The sequence below is a fragment of the Phoxinus phoxinus genome (assembly GCF_949152265.1).
Source record: "Phoxinus phoxinus genome assembly, chromosome: 6".
Taxonomy (NCBI): Eukaryota; Metazoa; Chordata; class Actinopteri; order Cypriniformes; family Leuciscidae; genus Phoxinus; species Phoxinus phoxinus.
Genome location: NC_136881.1, coordinates 7,058,377 through 7,079,333, shown reverse-complemented (window position 1 = coordinate 7,079,333; position 20,957 = coordinate 7,058,377). Strand labels below are relative to the sequence as shown.

The 20,957-nt window shown below is 35.6% G+C and overlaps 1 protein-coding gene across 3 annotated transcripts; it reads left to right on the top strand.

The window, feature by feature from the left end:
- Positions 1-16,484: 16,484 nt before the first annotated feature.
- LOC307000912 (uncharacterized protein) lies at positions 16,485-20,492 on the top strand. Of its 3 annotated transcripts, none has more exons than XM_079616868.1 (6): positions 16,485-16,531; positions 17,349-17,419; positions 17,536-17,768; positions 17,919-18,014; positions 19,259-19,350; positions 19,964-20,492. In XM_079616868.1, exons 3-6 carry the CDS (start codon positions 17,628-17,630, stop codon positions 20,010-20,012), a joined length of 378 nt encoding a protein of 125 aa, XP_079472994.1. In that variant the 5' UTR covers positions 16,485-16,531; positions 17,349-17,419; positions 17,536-17,627; the 3' UTR covers positions 20,013-20,492. The 3 variants fall into 3 exon arrangements, with proteins under 3 accessions (XP_079472994.1, XP_079472996.1, XP_079472995.1); XM_079616870.1 differs by lacking the exon at positions 19,964-20,492 and adding an exon at positions 19,645-19,682; XM_079616869.1 differs by lacking the exon at positions 16,485-16,531 and having other exon boundaries at positions 17,361-17,419; positions 17,573-17,768.
- The last annotated feature ends 465 nt before the right edge of the window (positions 20,493-20,957 follow it).

The following is a 20,957-nucleotide window of genomic DNA, read 5'->3' as shown; positions in this document are numbered from 1 at the left end:
TCAGTTGGTCTATAGCTTTACCAGGTTAGCCAGATTGACCTCAGCCGTAACTGCTAATAGCTAATAAACACAAGCAGTTGCACCAGCTACTAATCAATCATAAACACAGGCTTTAACCATGTAGATTTTCAAGTGTGGCATTAACATTCAGAAACTAATACATTTATATTTCCACTGTGATAATGATGAAATTTTATAAGATTTATTCAGCAAGGATGCATTCAATTTATCAAAAAGTGGCAGTATGAGACATTTATGCTACAAAACATTTATATTTCAAATAAATGCTGTTTTTTTTACTTTCTATTTATCTCAGAATCCTGAAAAATAAATGTATCACGATTTCCACAAAAACATTAAGCAGCACAACTGTTTTCAACACTGTAATAAATCAGCAAATCATTATATTAGAATGATTTCTGAAGATTCATGTGACATTCAGCTTTGCATCACAGAAATAAACTACATTTGAAAATATATTAAAAAAGAAAACTTTTTTACAATTTTAAATTGTAATTATATTTCATAATATTAATGTTTTACTGTATTTTTGATCAAATAAATGCAGCCTTGGTGATCATAAGATACTTTTCAAAACAAACACACACACACACACACGCGCACACGCACATATTCCCGACCCCAAAATTTTTAACAGTAGTGTATAGGCTACTGTATGAAATACAATAATAAGTCAAATGGAAACGAATTTGGTATATTCGTCATTATTTATTAAGTCTAGAAGAAATGATTCTGGGAACTAATAGGACTAGCGCTGGAATTAGTCCTAGTCCCCAGAATCATCTAGCGCATGTGCAGACAGTGTGTAATCACTGTGGCGTTTGCGCAAGCGTATGCAATGTGCTTATTTTTATCTTCTCAAAATACATCTCAGTCCAAACATAAACAAAACGCATGTAGGCTACTGTATACACACACCGCATACGCTCATTATCATGATTACTTCACCAAACCATTATATACAACTGTTTCTAAGGTTGCTTAGTAACAGTTTAGTGGCTTTTGATGTGAAGTGAAGAAAAAGACAGCTGAAAAAAAGCGAGGGCTCACTGGGTTTCATGCACTTCAAGTCAACATATTTAAAAGGTCATTTCGTGCCTGGGTGATAGAAAAACAATCAAAATATGGGGATATATACTGTATATAGTGAAAAGCAGGAAGGCAGACAGATGGATAGACGGATGGATGGATAGATAGATAGATAGATAGATAGATAGATAGATAGATAGATAGATAGATAGATAGATAGATAGATAGATAGATAGATAGATAGATAGATAGATAGATAGATAGATAGATAGATAGATAGATAGATATTTGAGTGTTAAATCATTATAAGTGAGTGGAATTAGCTGATGTTTAAGAGGTAAAGCAGAAAGGCCAGTAGATAGAGAAGGGACAAACACAAAGAAGAGAAAGAGAGACAGAGGAAAAGACAGATAAAGCAACTGAGATCAAGAGCCAGACAAAACAGAGACTGAAAAAAAGAGACCAATTACGGTAGCTTCCGATTCTCGCGTTACCATGGGAACCTCCCACTGGAACTTCGTGGGAAAGAGCAGTTTCACTCCCCTAGGACACGCGGACACACACGCGCTTATGAATTGTGATAAAGCAACATGACCCTCTGAACTGCTCCTGTCATGTCGAAGTCTTAAGAAGGTTTTAAGAGAAGAAGATCAAACACAAAAATGCATCTAAATGAAAATCTGTTGGGAATGACATAGTGAGCAAGATTAAATACTTGACTTGAATAATTAGATCACCTAATGAGCTGCTAAGATTTCTTTCTTTCTTTCTTTCTTTCTTTCTTTCTTTCTTTCTTTCTTTCTTTCTTTCTTTCTTTCTTTCTTTGACAAGTATTCATTATTGGGATTTTCAGCAAAACTATGATTCTTTCAACCAAATAATTCAGGTTTTTTTTTGTGTCACAACAAAACATTTTCACAACTCAAGGAAAGCCACTGAGCGCTTGTGCACAATAAACTCCTGGTCAGGTATATCCAGTCCTTTTGAAGTAGGTCTATTCTGTGCTACAGTTATTAACTATGAAATCAACATGCGTTAGAAAGAGTCGCTTATTTCTTTATTTCAGTTTCAAACTGTGGAGTTGCATTTGATGTCCTCACTGAAGTAACCTGCATTTGCCTCAAAGCTACAGACCGTGAAAGAACAAGTGTGGACCACCCTCATTATTTATGAATCACTGCAATAGTGCCTTCCTTTTTACACAGCTGGTATACTCTGATGAATTACACTGAACTAGACTGACCTTATCTAGTTGAGAAAAGTTTAGGTTTACCGTGACTTCAACAAATTGAAAGGTTGGGAATGGAAAGTCTTTTCATTGGACGATCATGCACTATAGGCCGATTCAATGCAATCCTCTGTGACTGCAGAGACCAATAAATAATTAGAGTGAATGTGTATTTATTTTGTATTTTGTTGCTGATGTGTGTTACTGTGACAATTTAATAGGATAAATTTGGACTGAAATTTGAAAATCTCCAGAAGTAAAATCTCCATTCTTTTTCTCCACAGGGAAACTGATTTTTAACGATAACGATACACCTTTAAAGAGAGCCCTACTGTGAGCTGCAGGGTTGTTCATTTATGTCATTTGCTTCTTTTGAAGCCTTCAGGCCGCATTTTTTCACAATTTTTTTTTTATAATTGCGTAGAATTTGTAGTGAAGAACTAAATTACCCATGATGCTGTACAGAAAATTCCACCAATCAGAGTCGATAAAAGAAAAACATGCCAAAACAGCTCTTTAGCTCCGCCTACATTCCCACGAAGCACTGCAAATGACGTAACCATTGTTTTGAATTAAATGATGCTTTCCGCAATGCTTCATGGGATTGCAGTTTTCCCGTCTTGTACCTTTGTATTTTTGTCTAATTTAAAAAACTCTTTTGTTTCAAATCAAAGTTTGTAATGTTATGATTCACCTTGTAGATAATTGGTTTGGTTCATGGCTTATAATCCTTTAACAAAGACTTGTTTTTAAAATCCCTAATGGAAAAATGAATGAAAAAATGACTTCCGGAACAATCACAGCTGAAAAAGGCAGCGCTGTATTAATATTTCTAAAAACGTAGGGGTTTTAAATATGTTTGAGGGTTTGTTTTAAACCTGTGTATTAAACTTCAGCAATTACTTCAGCCCAAATTATTCTAGATAATTTGAATCAAACGTGAATTGTTGTGGCCTTTTATCCATGTCTGTTAGTTTTGAAGCATTTTTCATTACTGTACTTTTTAACAGTTGCAAAGATGATGCATAATAAACCATTAATACATTTACATTTATGCATTTGGCAGACGCTTTTATCCAAAGCGACTTACATTGCATTATCCTATACATTTATACATAGGTATGTGCAATCCCCTGGGATCGAACCCAAAACCTCACTTTGTTAACGCAATGCTCTTACCACTGAGCTAAAGGAAAGCTTAATACTAAAGACGTTTCAATAAGCGACCAGGTAATGGTGCCGAAGCAACAGGAGTCGTCAGTGTCCCAATGTTTAGATATTGATTCACAACATAGGGAGTGGAATGAGACACAGCGGTTCTTTTCCAAGAAAACAGACCACAAATATCAATGACTCATCTTGCTCTCAAGAGCATATACAAATATTTGTCCAATAAAATACTCAGAATGAAAATGTCTCTTCGCCTCTTCTGACTAGCTTTAGCAAGTAGCAAATTAAAGTTCATGTCTGGTGTAAACTAAACCTGTTTAAACCTAAACTTCCTGTTTCAATGGGAAATACATAAACACAGGAAAGAACTGCGCTTGTCAAGCCATTTCATGATAGTTTTGATGTGCAAACTTTATGCTGGAGATAATTTCAGCTATTTTTGGATTTTATAAACATGACATTAATGTTCAGAATTCAAAATGTAACTGACATTGTTGACCTCATATTTGCATACTGAATTGTGATTGGCTTTATTGCTTATATACTAAAATGTGATTGATCCTGTCTTCCTTGCATATATTTAAGTTATACTGTAGCAGTCTATATACGGTACACAGCAAAGAGTGTCGCATTTTGTGTTGAATCCCTTCCACGACTGACAGAATACAAGATGTGTGCTGAATGTCCTGACAGTGGCAAAGCGCCTCTGATTCTGCATTTCATTTACCAAAGCCAAAGTCTAAAACCTAAACATGTCTGAAATATCATTACTATTCTTGTGCTGGCTTGGAAACACAAAAATACAAATCTACTCTTATTATATCACTGATAATAACACACCTTTATTAGTGCAATATGCCTCAACAACAGACTCTTAGATGTGACTAAAACAGGATTTGACATTATAAAGCCAAGACAATATATGCTTCTACAATCTAGTTGAGGTTGTCAAACATATCCTACAAGATCTCTAAATAAAAACCTCACTCAAACTGACGCAGTGAAGCCTTTGGAAATGTGTGTGCCTTACAATAGTTCATAAAAGTGCTTACTAAGGCACTGCTTTCCTCGCTGCAGTAAGTCACGAGTCATAGAGGGGGATTTAACCACGCTTCAGTGTTTTGTTGATGCAAACTCGCTTGCAAACCCAGAAAAGAACAGTATAATGCAATGTATCACACACTTTGTGCTCCCGTACATCATACTGCATTGCAGTAACACTCCTAATGCAGACCCAAAGGTTTCGGACGTCACACACATATATGCACCCTTCACTAGAGGACAGCGGGACATAAAAACGCCCCTCAAACTTGCTCTGGCGTTCGGGGGTCAGGCTGGGGGGGGGGCTGATGGATGGGATTGGGCAAGCGGATAGTGACCGCATCTGTCATACGTACACCCATTAGACACAGAACCGCCCACACACACAATCACACACATTTTGTAATAAAAAAAAGGCACATTAAAGGAGAAAGTAAAGAGAGATTGTTGAAACTGAGGATATGAATTAGTGAATATAAAGGGATTGTTCAGAGTCATACAATATTTCCTTATGAGTGTGAGAAAATGATATGGATTTTCAATTCTCTGACTTTTCCTATAAGAATGAAAGAAAAAAGAAGTTGAAATAGGACTAAATGGCTGCATACGTGTATAAATATGCAAAGAAACGCCTACATTCCTGCATGTCAACTCTGAACGTCTGAACATGTATGTGTTCTTCTGGTTTCCTCAGAGTTGTTCTACTGTAAGTAAAAATCCTCTCAATAACAGTGCGTAAATAATTCAGACAGACTGCATGAGAGAGAGAGAGAGAGAGAGAGAGAGAGAGAGAGAGAGAGAGAGAGAGAGAGAGAGAGAGAGAGAGAGAGAGAGAGAGAGAGAGAGAGAGAGAGAGAGAGAGAGAGAGAGAGAGAGAGAGAGAGAGAGAGAGAGAGATTTTGCTGTCATCAGGTCATAGAGTGAAAAGGTACAGTACGATCATTTATTAGGGATCGAAATTGAATGATTCTGGCTACCTGTATATCTGAACAATGGGGCTATACTAAAACTAAAACTATAAAAAAAAAAATCATTGTTGACGTTGTTAATTGAAATAAAGCTGAAATGCAATATAAATCATAGAAGCATTTAAAAAAAATTTTTTTGCCTTAGCAATGAACTGAAATAGAATAAGTTGAAGTTGAAGAACTATTATAACTAAAACTGAAATAAAAATAAAGCTAAATTGAAAAAATTATATAATATAAAAATATCTAAAATTAAAATGAACTGAAATGATGAGCTGAATATTAATATGAATAGAATATTAGTAAATACTACAAAATTACATAAACAATGCAAAACATATATTATAATAATTAATATAAATATCTGCACATATCTCTTAAAAAATCCAATTAGAACAAAAAGGGTTTTACAGTCTGATGTTTTAGAGAAACATCTATGTATTGGTGCAGCAAAGAACCTAGAAATCAATAGACAGTTCTGAAGGAGACCGAGCCAGTTCAAAGTGAGCCAGTGTCAGTTCCAGCAGGTCTGTGCTTTTTTTTTTTTTTTTTTTTGCAGTACTAGGATTATTCTTGCATAGCAGCAGCTCAGATGAAATGCTGGTACTCTCCTCAGTCCTTAGTCAACAACACAGTCTGTCCTCTCACTCTCATTAGACCATTAGAGAGGCTGTTAGTCTCACAAGCCATGTTTTGGCTATCACCATTAGGTCTGGTACATACTGTAGCTCATTTTTGACCAAGAACTTTGCATTCAGATATGAGGGGGTTGCGTGACTAACATGCTAAACTGCCAATCACATTGCCTTGTTTTTATTTGATGTTTAAGGGCAGGGAAATTGACTGCTGTGTAGATCAGCAAACATGCGGGATTCATGTCATATGCAATATACAGCAAATACTTAAATAGTCACAACACATCATCTATGGGTTGGTCCCCACAAAAGCCCAGAGAATCATCACCACCTTCCTCCCTTAAGACATTAACAGCAAATCTGTTAATTGGATTGAGATCCGGGGAACTTTGAGGCCAAGGAAACACCTTAAACTCTTTGTCATGTTCCTAAAAAAACATTCCTGAAGAATTTTTGCAATGTGGCAGGGTGCATTATTTTGCTGAAAGAGGCCATTGCCATCAGGGAACACCATTGTCATGAAGGGGTGTACGTGGTCTGCAACAATCTTTAGGCACATGTCAAAGTAACATCTATATGAATGCCAGCACCCAAGGTTTCCCAGCATTATATTGCCCAGAATATGACGTTGCCTTCACCGGCTTGCCATCTTGCCACAGTGCATCCTGGTGCCATCTCCTCCCTAGATACATGACACACACGCTGGCCATCCACCAGATCTAACAGAAAATGTGATTCATCAGACAGGGCAACCTTCTTTCACCGCTCCATGGTCCAGTTCTGATGCTCACATGCCCAAACGTGGCCCTCTCGGCGGTGGACAGGGGCATCATGGGCACTCTGACCCGTCTGCAGCTACACGGCCCCATACACCGCAAACTGTGATGCACCGTGTTCTGACACCATTCTATCATGGCCAGACTTTCAGCAATTTGAGCTAAAGTAGCTCTTCTGTGTGATCGGACCAGACGGGCAAGCCTTCGCTCCCAGCGTGCATCAATGAGCCTCGGGCACCCATTAGGACTGGGTTAAAAATATTGATTTCTCATCTAATAAGAATCAAGTATTTAGTCTATGCTGTTTTGTTGATGAATGCACACAATTGCGTTGCCTCCCATCCAATAAATCGCAATAAGCTTTGTGTTTTGTTACTTTTGATATGAAACATAGTTTCAAATTCTCTCAATATTATTACAAAATCCAAACCATAAATACAGTTTTGATGCTCTTTAAAGCCGCTTGACAGATCGCTGTAGCACTTCATTTCAAGTTAAGGAGCAGCACAGAGAATGTGAACTGATCATCTCGTCTGCCTTACTATTAAATAAACATGAAGGAACATCAGAAGGTATGTTGAAAGATACAGTGCAACTTACCGAAATCCGTATCATGTCACATAATCACTCAATCAGTGTTTCAACCGTGAAAAGACGTCAATAAAACAGCTTGTAAACGATGTCACGTAATGTTTACCTCAGCAAAGCCATTCAATGTCCATAAACTTATCAGCTAGAAACATGAACTATTGCTATGCACTATATTGAATATTCATTGTATTTTTATTTAACATGTTTTTCAATGCATGTTTGAATAAATCCAACATGTTTTTATGACAGCCACTATTTAAATGTTTAGACTTAAATTTTTATATATATATATATATATCATACTGTAATTGTCATGTTATAAAAACTGTGTAAGTATACAAATCAGTTCATTTTAACCTTTAATATTATTGTAATGTACCATACCAACTGGGTTTCCCTGTATATTTACAGCATTAGCTGATCCTTTTTGCCACATACCCCAATTAATCGATATATGAATATGAATGGAATCAGAATCGGAATTGAATCGAATCACAATCTTGTGAAGTAAAATTGTATCAAATCATGACATTTGTGTCAATACCCAGCCCTAGCCCCCATGACCCTGACGCAAGTTCACTGGTTGTCTTTCGTTGAACCAATTTGATTAGGTATATCCCACCCCTTGACAGGTGCCATTGTAACAATATAATAAATGTTCTTCACTTCGGCCTGTTGTGGCTGATAATCTCACATTTTCCGCACTCAAACATTCAGCGAGGAAGCCTGCCCTGCATAGCATTGGGTTGAGGCTTGTGATCATGTGACTAAAATCACTTTGGATTGGACCCAAAACACAGAGGAAAAGGCATTTTAAAGGCATTTAAAACTTCCATAGTGCAAACAACTCTCGGTTCAAATTAACATATTTTGTATGTACACACCAAATGTGTGTGTGTGTGCTCATGTGTGTGTGCGAGATGAAAAGGGAGAGAAATCTGGCTGATATTGGAGAGTTAATTAAATTGTGTGAGTAAATGTCACACAGTATTAGAGACAAGCTGCTCTTTCTGTCATCCACACACACTCACAATTAGATATGAACTCCGGGAGGTTTATTAAAGCAGGAGACTGAAGCAGAGAGACATGCTGACAACAATGTGCACAGCACACATGCGCACAAACACACTATTTGACCAATACAAATCACTGGAAAACATCTGATAGAGTCTTCATGATAAAGTTCTCGATTGCTTTTCATTTATAGATCAACTTTGTCTCTTGTTTGTCAAATATACGAGAATAGAGCTATGAATTAATGTGGATAGCATAACCAGAATAACTTAATGAGAAATATTCATATTGAAATGTCTGAGCTGATTGCAGACTTTGATATCCTGTCAAATCTGTGAACAGTGCGAGACATTGTTAAGATCTTTTCTGAAGCTCACATATGGGATTATTGGGATTTTTCAGCCAAAAATTCAACTTCGGTCATCATTTATTCTCCCTCATATTGTTCCATATTCAAATTATGTTATTTTTTCAGTGGTTCACTATGGCCACATCTGCCAAGTTCCAAAGTGAGCGAGGAACAGACCAAATTTTAGCATGTGTGAGGAAAATGAAAGCCCACTGCTATGTTTGAATCTGGATGTAAACGGCACAAGTAAGCGTCTTGTGCGATTTTCAGTGAGTGATGATTTACATTTTGCTCTGTTTCTATCTATGACATCAAAAGACTTGTAATATAACATACAAGTCATATATCATCATATATCAAATTTAGGACGAAAATTTTCTACATAAGGAGAAATGTCTTAAATTATTACATAATACTTACATGTTTGATAGGTTATTTCAAAATGTTCTAGTGATAAAGCATGTTTACAAGCTGTTTAGTTCATAACATTTAATTAAAATTAAAAGGTTAGGGTTAAACATAAAAGGTTCTATGAAGTGCCAGACAGAACACTTTAAGGTTCCAAATAGAGCCTACTCTTCTAAGAGTGTAACATTGTCATTATTTACTACTAACAGTATATCATAAAGAATCACTTGCCATAAATGCATGGCATTCATTGGTTGCAAACTGCTCTGAAACCGTGGGCCTGTAGAATGCGCAACAGTGCTGCTTTTTTACTTTAAAATATGAGGCCCTCACATTTATTTAACTGCATGTCAGCCTTTAGAAATGTAATAGTCACATCGGGCTGCATTTCTGTTTTTCATCCCCAAATTTAAGACCTCTTACAAGGATAAATATGCAATTTATGATATTTAAAACTTTTTAATGACCTTTAATTTGATAAAACTGATTTTTATGGCATTTTAAGACTCAAGACTCAGGCCCCAAATCAAAAATAAGCACTGAACTTGAAAGAGTTGAACCGAAAAATAAAATCATTTTAATTTGTTTAACTAACATTTTCTTAAAGGGTTAGTTTGCCCAAAAATGAGTCTGTCATCAATCACCCATGCACTCTCGTTCCAAACCCATAAGACTTTGGATCTTCTTTTTAATGAAATCTGAGATACTTCTTCTATACCCCCATTGTCTATTCTGTCTATTCACCTATGACAGTTCAAAATGTTCATAAAGAGATCATAAAAAAATCCATTTGAATCGAGAAGTTTAATCCAAGTCTCATGAAGATACGTGATCGTTTTATATGATGAACAGATTTAATATATTTTTCACATAAAAACTCAACAAACATACATAGAGCTCTTAAACATGGCAAAAGTAAGGTCACCGAACCTCCTTAACACGCAAGAACAAACCTCATTGGTTCTTGCCGAAGCTCAAACATGCTGCGTGATACAAGAGACTGAACCTGATTGGTTCTTGCACATCAAGCAAACATGCTTGAGCTTCTATTTACCATATTTGAGTGCTCTATGTACGTTCACTGATGAATGTTTATATGTTAATAAAGCCTAAATAAAATCTGAACTGTCAAACATTTCTCTGTAAAATAACTGTAAAGTACTGGCAGCAGAGTCGCCAGCAATTGACTGTAATACGGTATGAATACTGTGAAATTGCTTTACAGCTTATTACAGTAAAAACGAAATACAGTATTTTCCGGATAGGAAGCTAGTACACAAAATTATGTGAAACACCCATTCAGTGCCATTATGCTTTTACTTCAAAAATGCACCAGCCCATAATGCATTGCGTACTACAGTACAAAACCATAATACATAAATACAGTAAATTAACAGCAGTTGCTCACTGTGTAAAATAGGAGTGGAACTCTGTACAAGCCTAGAGTGGCTTCGTTCCCTCCTTGCATAGTTTTGTACTTGTACTAAACATGTGCTAAACAAATAAACTAAACTAAATATTGCCCAGAATGCATTGTTTTCTACAGCATATTACTGGTTTAATGGAAAACAGTAGTCTATGTTACTGTCAGAATTTGGCCTTTTTCTTCTTCTTCTTTTTTTACAGTGATTCATGTGATTGTGTCTCTTCAGGAGACTTGGAATAATATGGATTTATTGTACAATCTCTTTATGAATGTTTTCAACCATCAGCATTTTGAGTGAACAGACTTTCAATGGAGAGACAGAAATATCACACAATTACAAAAATCTTAATTTTTGTTCCAAAGATGAACGAAACTCTAATGGGTTTTGAACGACACGAGGGTGAGTAACTAATGCCAGAATTTTCTTTTCTGGGTAAACTAACCTTTTTAGCCTTAAATTGCTCTCCATTCAATCACATTGTTGACTTGAAGCAGCTAATTTGTGTTTTTCTTTCCTATGTATTGCTCTTTATGTGACATTTATAGTTAAAAAAAGTTTGTATAGAGAAATTGTTGATCAAATCCGGTGGGCCTTTCTCTCAGGTAGACTATAAAGGACTGTCCATGAGAAACCACTACAGCAGACAAAGGGAAAGCAGCCTTTTTAAATTCGGTTTCTCTTTTATGAGTCCGTCTTTGTCACTTTCATGAACGCTGTATAAATCACAGAGCTGACATTTTAATTTTTGACTGCACAAAACAGTTACAGACTGTTCTGACAGAGTGTTGCTTGCTAATCCATCAGTACCTCATTTGAACATTAAAATGCAGGAGAGCTTCGGCTAATTTCCCTTCAACGGTGTACTGTGGGCTTAGATGGGATTTGTGGATGACATTAGTGAGGACAGAGTAAGGACAACATTCAAGGACTGCAAATTCAAAGATGTCATTGCTAAGATGTCATGTCCGCAAATAACCTGAGTGAGTTCAACCGCTGGCTGAGCAAATAAATGCAACAAAGGTTCAACGAGGAAAGTCGATCAAAAAAACAGTGCACTAAAGCCACCGCAGGCACAGAACATCTCCAAAACGCATTATTCCCTAGAAAATATTCATGCAGGAGTGTGACAAGAGCTTTAGACAATAGATATTTGACAGGTGGAATGATGAATGTCACTCACGGCAATTGTCTAACTTAACATCAGCATCAGAAAGACCTATTACTTGTCACGACTGTGCTGTCTGCCAAGCCCAATAGTGAAATGGAGCAATAATATTTATAATTGCAGCAACTGTACATAACATTTGTTTAATAGTTGATATGTAGCAACCAGAACGAACCTTTAAAGGAAGCATTAGAAGGAATGATTGAAGGCAGTTACCACACATTATTGTAATTAATTATGGTAGCAGTAATATTGTCTATGTGTAATTATGATGTTCATTTATATAACTATAATGTTACAAAACATACACACACACTAGCAGGAAAGAGTAATGAAATTGTGATCACTTTAATATCTCCCCTGTTTCAAGTTCAAATAGATACTTATGTTTAAGAGTAAGTTTTAATCTCTTATTCATCTCTTGTGAATTCTAAATCTATCAGATTTTGCAATAAAGTAAATCAGAGATTTCAATATGAACTCAAATATTTCTCATAGATCTGATAATCAGAGATCAATTTAACTAATGCAAGCCAAAATCATTTTATAGCTCTTTGTTTTGTGGACACAAAACAAGTAAAAAAAAAAAAAGAAGTTTTGAATTATTTGTGATGTCACAACACACTGATGGCTTATTTCATGAATATTAATTGAGCCAAACTTACATTTGGCAACCTTCAGCCTAGTCAAGGTACTTATTAATATTAATTGAATTCATAATGTAGTTCTGTAGGTGTGTTTTATGTTTGAAATATCAGATACTAAAACAAACAAACAAAAAAGACTAAAATAGAAATGCAAGCCGAAAGAAATACATAATTTCAACCAACCAATTTTGGTCCAGCATTGCTAGATTATGGTGTACTGTACAAACTGCCTTATTTGTGTCTATTTTTATTTTTCCCAAGTAATTTTAGGAGAAATGTCTGAGACAAAGCTAATGAAGCATATAACCGAGCTCCAATAAAGATAACATTTGAAAAAAGAACTGCAAAAATAATAATCGTCTCCAAACCGGTTTCCCAAACAAGTTATTTCCACATTATTATTATTTATTAATATTTTGAATTAGCTTTTACCATTTATACTTTTCAGCTTGCTTTAAACTTTAAAGTTTTAATAATTTAGTTATTTTTATATTGTTCTTTTTTTTAAAACCTAGTTTTTGTTTAGTATTGCTATTCATTCCAGTTTTAGGAAAAGTACTTCAACGTTTCTTCAGTTAGTTGACAAGGCAACTTTTCTAATACTTTAAGTAAAAAAAAAACATATAATATTTAGATTTTATTTTATTTCAGCTTTATTTCAATTATTGGAAACCATTTTTTAGTTTTGGTTAACAATAACAACAGACAGAGTTAGTCCCGCCCCAAAATCAAGCCATTGGTTGAGCCAGGAATGCATACGTCCGATTGCTCCAATAAACGGAATAAGGAAAGTCAAACTCCAAATGACTTCGTTGTTTCTGCACATTTCAGTGGGACATTTAACTTCAACTTGAATTCTACTGAGCAACCTCTGAGCAATGAACTTTTCCTCTGGGCAGACACACAGTCACAGGACATCCTCTGACGCATAATTTCAGCATCATCAACACAGTCCTTTCACCCTGACACTGAACCTCAGGATGTGCCGTAACCTGTATGACTAATGATGCTGTATGTTAGCATATGGAGAGCGTGACTGCAGGTGAATGAGTGTGAGCTGGACGAGGAGGAGGGAAGGAAGGAGACTGCTCGTATTTAATAAGACAGAGTGCCTCTCTTCATAAAGAGAATGACTGATGAATGACTGAATGGCTGCCATTCATTCCAACTTGGAAACCTCTGCAAGGACATCGCTATGGAAACTCTCCTTTCCTCTCTCTCCCCACTCCTGTACGTCCATCATCCTCATCTTTTTATTCAAACACCGCTTGATCAATACAATTAAATTTTGTAACTTTGGCCAGACAGCAGGGCTTTTCCAGCACACAATCTATCCATCCATTCATGTGGAGACTATTAAGCGTTTAGCAGAAACTTTGCATATAGATGCAGATAGTTCTACTAAAACACCCTGACACACACAACACTTTCTCTGATAAAAGGGGTCAAATCATGGTTTTCCTTGATCTTTTGATATAATAGAGCTCAATGTACCATCTAGGCTAAACGTGCTCTAGCTTTCCTGCTCATCTCATTAGTATTCATAGGTATTCTTACGTAAGGAGTACTTCTAGCACACATGGGTGGATCTCATGAAACCCGTCAAGAAATTGTCTGGGTCATATTTCACCCCAAAATCCAAAAGAGAGAAATAAGACCTTCAGTTTCTTTAATATAATTTTTTTATTTATTTAGGGGCGACATGTGACCTAGAGATTTCTTAGTGAGAAGACATAAGCATACACTAGTGTTCAAAAGTTTGGCGACTATAAAAATAGTAAAAACTGTAATTTTGTTGAGCTTAAAAATAAACTTGACCATAACCTATAAAACCAGAAACTCACCAAACAGCAGTTACAACAAAGAAAGCTAGACAAGAAACAACAGTAACGTGAAGGCTATTTATATACACAAAGACTAATGACTAACAAGGAACACCAGTGAATAATCAAACAATGAACCAATCACAAAACAGAACAGAGAAACACATGACCTAAAACAACTAATCAGAATTGAATGGCGGTTCGAACAAGCCTACAAGACTAGGGAAACACAAGACATGATCACACGAGGGCAAGGAATCACATGACTAGGAAGCAGGGAGTATGACTTAATTTCAAAATAAAATGAAATTAAACCAAAAACAGACATGTACAAATAATTGATATTTGTGATCATGTAAATGACTGACATGTGTAATCATTTCAATGAACAACTTTGTTGACACAATCTTTGAATCCTGTTTACATCTACCTGAATTCAAAGAATATTAAGTGACGCAGTTTACAAAAGGACTGAAGAGAGAATCAAAAGTGGTCATATTAAACTGATTGAAGCAAAAAAAAAAAAAAAAAAAAAAAACTGATTAACATTATAAGGAAAAACCAAGACAAACATTGATGACATGGCCTCTTTAAAACTCAAATTGAACAAACTTAAGGATTATATAGGCTTCGCTTGATTTGACAAATAAATTCTGCTAACCAAAAAGATTTAATTCTCCCTTCACTGTCTGGTCAGATTTAGTAATTCATGCTGTGATCTGTTGACATGTTTGCGGTGCAGTAAAGAACATTTTAATTGTGGGTTCCTGTGGACAGGTTTCTGACACATCGCTGTCCTAATGAGCTGTGAATATGATCAAATGATCAGACGGCTGCGAGACGAGTCATTATAGCAGACATCCTCTGCTCGTAGTGTGCACTGCAGAACTCAGCTCAGTGGGAGTGGGTTTAAGATGTGCCATTGTGCCGTTACATTACCACATACTGTGCTTTACCAAAAGACCCTTCAGAACCCACTGGTTTCATTTGTTTACTTAACAAGCTATTTCAAAGCACTTTTTTCATTTACAGTAATGAGATTTTTTTCTTCTAAAACATAAAAAAATAAGTAGAAATATAATATAAAACGATATAAATAAAATAAAAATGTAAAAAGCACAGTTTACTATTTTGTAGTGTCTTCTGGTGTTGAGAATTGTAAGAGCTCCATGGAAGCGTGTTTCTGTCATGGAAAAAAAAAGGTAGTTGCAGATTTTCTCTCAGAGTTTTGACTTTTTTCTCGCAATTGGGAGTTTAAAGCTTGCAATTAAGACTTTGTATCTCACAATTGTGATAAAAGTCCGAATTACAACTCGGAATTGCAGGAAAAAAGTCAGAATTGTGAGATATAAATTCACAATTGCGAGGGATAATTCTGAGAAAAATATCAGAATTGTGAGTTATAAACTCCGAAATGCGAGAAAAAAGTCTGAATTGTGAGATATACAGTATACTCGTAATTTTGTGATAAAGTCAGAATTGTCAAATAAAAAGTTGCAATTACCTTCTTTATTTTTTATTCCATGGCTGAAACATGCTTTCATTCTTCACACACTGTTGAGGTGTAATTTTGGCTTGTTCTTCCAAACAGCTTGGCTCCAGGTTGTTCGGGTTAATAGGATGAAGATTATGCAATTTGCAAATTTAGTGTCACAGACTCTCATTTGGACAGAGATCAGGCTTTGACTGGGACTTTGTAGAACATTCCCCTTCTTAAACCGTTCCAACTATAATTTGGCTTTGTGTTTGGGATCAGTGTCTTGCCGGAAAAGAAAAGAAAAAAAAGAAGCTTGTTCCAACACTGTAAAATCCAATAGCTTTCCTGACTCACTTATACTTAGTAAACTTTACTCAGTAATATAAAATACATACTTCTTACTAGGTTTTGTTGAGTTAAAGGCAATTGCAGGGTGAAAATAACAAGTTACTCAATCATTTGAGTGACGCTTACTTGAAATAAGCAAGTAGCAACAAAGAATGCAATGACGTTACTAAACCATTGAGAGGCAGCAGTGAAATAAAGAATGCCTAATGTGCAGAAAAAACAAAGAAGAAGAAGCGGCACTTGTGAGAGCACATGTGAGAGCATGCGTAATAGATTCTGTGCGCATTTTCGGGTGAGCATGTGCTCAGTAGAAGCTACCAACGTTCAATTTCCTCGCGACAACAGTGGTGCCTGTCGACTGTGCTGACGCATTTGCTGGAAATGTACCGATTTCATCGCTTGTGGAATATTAAGGTAAGTTTTCAATCAAGTTATGTTTTATTTGTGTGTGAATTTGTGTTTATGTCTGCTGCCTCAACATTAGCTAACATTTGTTAAACATTAGCAAAATAACAGCCATGGTGCAATCTTGGTTTCACCTAAAAAATCTTATTTTAACTGAAAGTGAAAATTTAAATGTAGCTACAGCAAATTTTTGTTTTCCCCGAGTTGACACAGTGGATGTATATTGGTCGAATGTTGGGTATTAACAACACAGAAATTTGAGCAGCAGTGCATTTCTAGATTGATACAATGTCAACTTTAAATTTTTATTTTCATGAAGATATTTAATAAAAAAATACATTTCTAATAACTTTACAAAACTTTCAAGCAATTATTTTTCATTATGACAATAATTAATTCTACATTTACAATCAACTGCCAGGTGTTAGCTTTCAAATGAGATCATACTTGTGCTTTTAGTACAAAGGGTTAATGAACTGTAATAAAGTTAGTAAAAAAACAACACTTTCTTTCAAATAAGTACTATTATTTTTTTTAAGTAAATGTGGTTGCTGTTCTGTAATTATACTTAAGTGAGGATTGTTTATACTCTTAATTTTTTTTAAATTATTTAAACTCAATCTGAATCTTCAAATATTAATATAAGAGGATATATATATATATATATATATATATATATATATATATACTTTTTTATATTTATATTGGAAAACAAGAAATTATTCTGTAATGCTTGTAAATTATTCACATATGTGTCTTTAATCTACAAATCTCATCACTGTAAGTGGAGCTTTGTTTTAACTAAGACATTCTTTGTCCTTTACAGAAGTGCGTGTGGCGACTGGCTTGAGGACTCTTCACAGCTGCTTTGTCAGTGTTGGTCTCAATACACTGGAGGTGAGATAACAGTAGACAACATTTTGGAGAATATATATATATAAACACATGCACATTAGACGACCGAAGACTTACATCTTGCACCTAAAATTTCCACTTAAAATAATTTTTTGCAGATGCAGTGGACCTGTAAGCAGTGTATTTTTTCTACAGACAAAAGAGGAATGAAGATAGACTAGAGGCTGAAAGAAAGCTCCTGGTTGAAGAAATGAAAAAACGGAACCCCAGTGAAACTGTCATTGGATCTAAGATGGACCAGACCTTCCCACTGCGGAGACAGGAGATTGTGGAGGCTGAAGTTGTAGTGAAAACCCTGGAGCGCTGGCCAGCCCTATTTACAGAGAGACAAGTACGTACTGATATTGCTATGCTTTTTTGTTTGTTTTCTCCTATGACAAAGTGTGTATTTAGGTTTTAGGACTGGTAACCAAAGGTTTTCCAAAATTTCCACTCTGGCTCAAGCCAGTCTACTCACTTACATTTTTTCTGTGTCTTGTAGGTGTTTGCTGAGTTCAACCGGATAGCTACGACAAACTTGGAGAATGACTTTGTTGGAGAGAAACTGGCTGAAATTGTGCAGCAAATTAATTCAAGGGTCAGTAAACTACAGACGTGTTAGTCTGTGCTGTTCTCTGCACTGTTAAGCATACATGGTGATAGGGCTGGGCGATAAAACGATAACGATAATTATCGCGATATATTTTTTCTCGATAAAACGATATCAAGAGTTCGATAAATGTTCGATAATGTTTTTGCGCCAAAAGCGGAACGAATCTCATTTGAACCGCGCGCCACACGGACCGTTTATCCGCTCGGCTCAAAGTCCAAACGGCAGCGCAGCGCGAGTTCACTAGAGCAGACGCGTTTACTCTGATCGCTCTCGGTCCTCACGAGATACAGTGAGAAGCGCTTGAATTCAGCGAGGAACACAAATGTCTCAGTGATTTAAACCAGTTTAAAGGCAGATGAAGCGGCGCTGACGAACAGGAGAAGCACTGTGCGCAACGATACAGTCAGAAGCTTCTCCGTCGACACATTCCCATCATTTACCACGGATTTAACGTTACTGTAACGTTAGCCTAGTAATATTAACTGCACCATGAAATGTGGGATATATATATATTGAATTGTATAATAGTATTAATGTAGACAATGTATTAAAGGACTAATGGAATATAATTACAGTTTTTAATAATGTATTTTAGGCTACTGGTTTTCATAAATACCATAGAAACCATAAAGTTACATTTTATCTGTGCTTATCATGATGTAAATGCATGATGCTGGATGACCAATGGTTAATTTTAATAAAACTAAAGAATATTACATTTTACCAAATAAAAATAATGTTGTTACTTTTTTTTAACAGATGTTACTGTTTTTGTTAATGAACATAAATTGTATAAAGTAAATCTGCATCCTAACTCAAGCTAATACTACTGAAATAAAGATATTTATTTTGTTAAGGTAAAATGGCAAATGTTTGAATGTTCTACCTCGGATTTGTGAAATGTTCACCTGTTTGGCAAGTGTTTGTCATGATATGTTCTTCTGACAATAAAGAGTAGTTTAAAAACACAACACTCTGGTTTCTACAGCTTTCACTTAGGAGTACAAATCTGTCTTTAAACTTGAAATAAATAAAGATTTGACATTTATCGATAATTATCGATATCGACTGATATAAAAAAAAATATCGTGATATTTTTTTTTGGCCATATCGCCCAGCCCTACATGGTGACACCTTTTTCATATAAACTTTTAAAAATGGGTTTGTATTGTAACTTTTGAATGTTTGTATTGTAACTCTTGAACTTTATTTGTTCTATCCACTTCTAGAAACCAGATGTGACAGCAGTGCGTACCCTTGTTCTCCAAGCATCTCTGTTCTTCTTGGTGATGACCCCTGTAACTTCTACAACACCTCTTTTGTAAGTTCTTACATCTTATAGGAGCACATACTGTATGTCACTGTGTGTTCAGAACAAAGATGGGCTGCATGCTGTGACAGTTCAAGGGATACTCCACTTTAAAATGAAAATTCTGTCATCATATACTCACCCTCATGTTGTTTCAAACCTGTATGAATTTCTTTCTTCTGCTGAACAGACAGTTTCTGGTCTCATTGACTTCCATAGTATATTTTTTTCCTACCATGGAAGTCAATGAGACCAGAAACTTTCTGGTTAGCTGATATTCTTCTAAATATCGTCCTTTCTGTTCAGCAGAAGAAATAAATTCATACAGGTTTGAAACAACATGAGGGTGAGTAAATGATGATAGAATTTTCATTTTAAAGTGAAGTATCCCTTGAACTGTCACAGCATGCAGCACACAGAGTGATATACAGTATCTGAATAAATTGTATATTAGGACAGACATCAGAGCTTAATTTCCTTCATGTTCTTAAGCTGGGTGTAAAGTGAAAACTTAAATAAAAATAGGCTGGAGGGAAGTGTTGGCAGGACAGATGACTTGATGACAATTGATAATGCCTATCAACATTTACTTGTTGTAATGTGGTTTTTTGTTGGTTGTATACAGGATTCTGACAGTAATGAGGCATGGGCCCAGGTATCTGTTGGGTTGCTGACTGTCATCAGTGAAGATGCGCCTCTCTCTCCAAATCATCTCCATCTTGACCCAGTGTCTACTGCCATCATTCTTGAAGGAGGTATTGTAATGGACATTCTCCAGAACCTACCTCAAGCACTTTGCCTCTTGTTTGGGCTATGCGCTACACTTGGACTACCCTAAAGCTATGAAAAACACATTCAACGAGTGATGCTTGGCCTGGGACAGAACAAACTTGACACAGTGGATGTTTTTCCACAAATGACAATGTTGTGTACTGTATATTACTGGGAGATTATTGAAAAACAATTTTGGTACTGTTGTATATGTGCAGATAGGCAAACATTCCGCTGTCCGTTCCGTTGTTCACACCCCTGGGTGTTGCTTTCACTCTGTACTTTGAAGAATGTTTTTATTTTTATATTTTATGGCAGTGTAATAAGCGTGTGTGCGCATTCTAGTTCTGTAAGAAGACATATCCTGGGGTTGGCGCTAATACCTTGACATTGATCATTTTAGTCTGAATTTTGTCTTCAAGTGGTACTGATCACTTATAGTAATGACTTAACATTTGAATCTCTTCGAAACCAATTAGTATCTCTATCAGCTGTCTAAATTTCAGATTCGACTGTTTTCCCAGTAAACATCTCTGTACTGGATACACTCATAAAAACAAGTATATTTCTCAAAAATTCATATTAATACATATAATCCGGTTAAAATTTTTTTAACTTATCAGCCAAGTCAAGAACTCAAAATTGTCAAATCCTGTGCCAAAATTTGATTGATTGAAATAAGGTTTATCTGGACAAATAAGATGATAAAATACAATCAGAATAAAATTACAAATGTCAAGGTAATGTATACTTTATCAGATTCAAAAGGTTTTAAGACTTTGATTTTAACATTGGAAATTAAATACCAATGGTTAATGTTCATAGAATAAACCTGTTTTTCAACTATA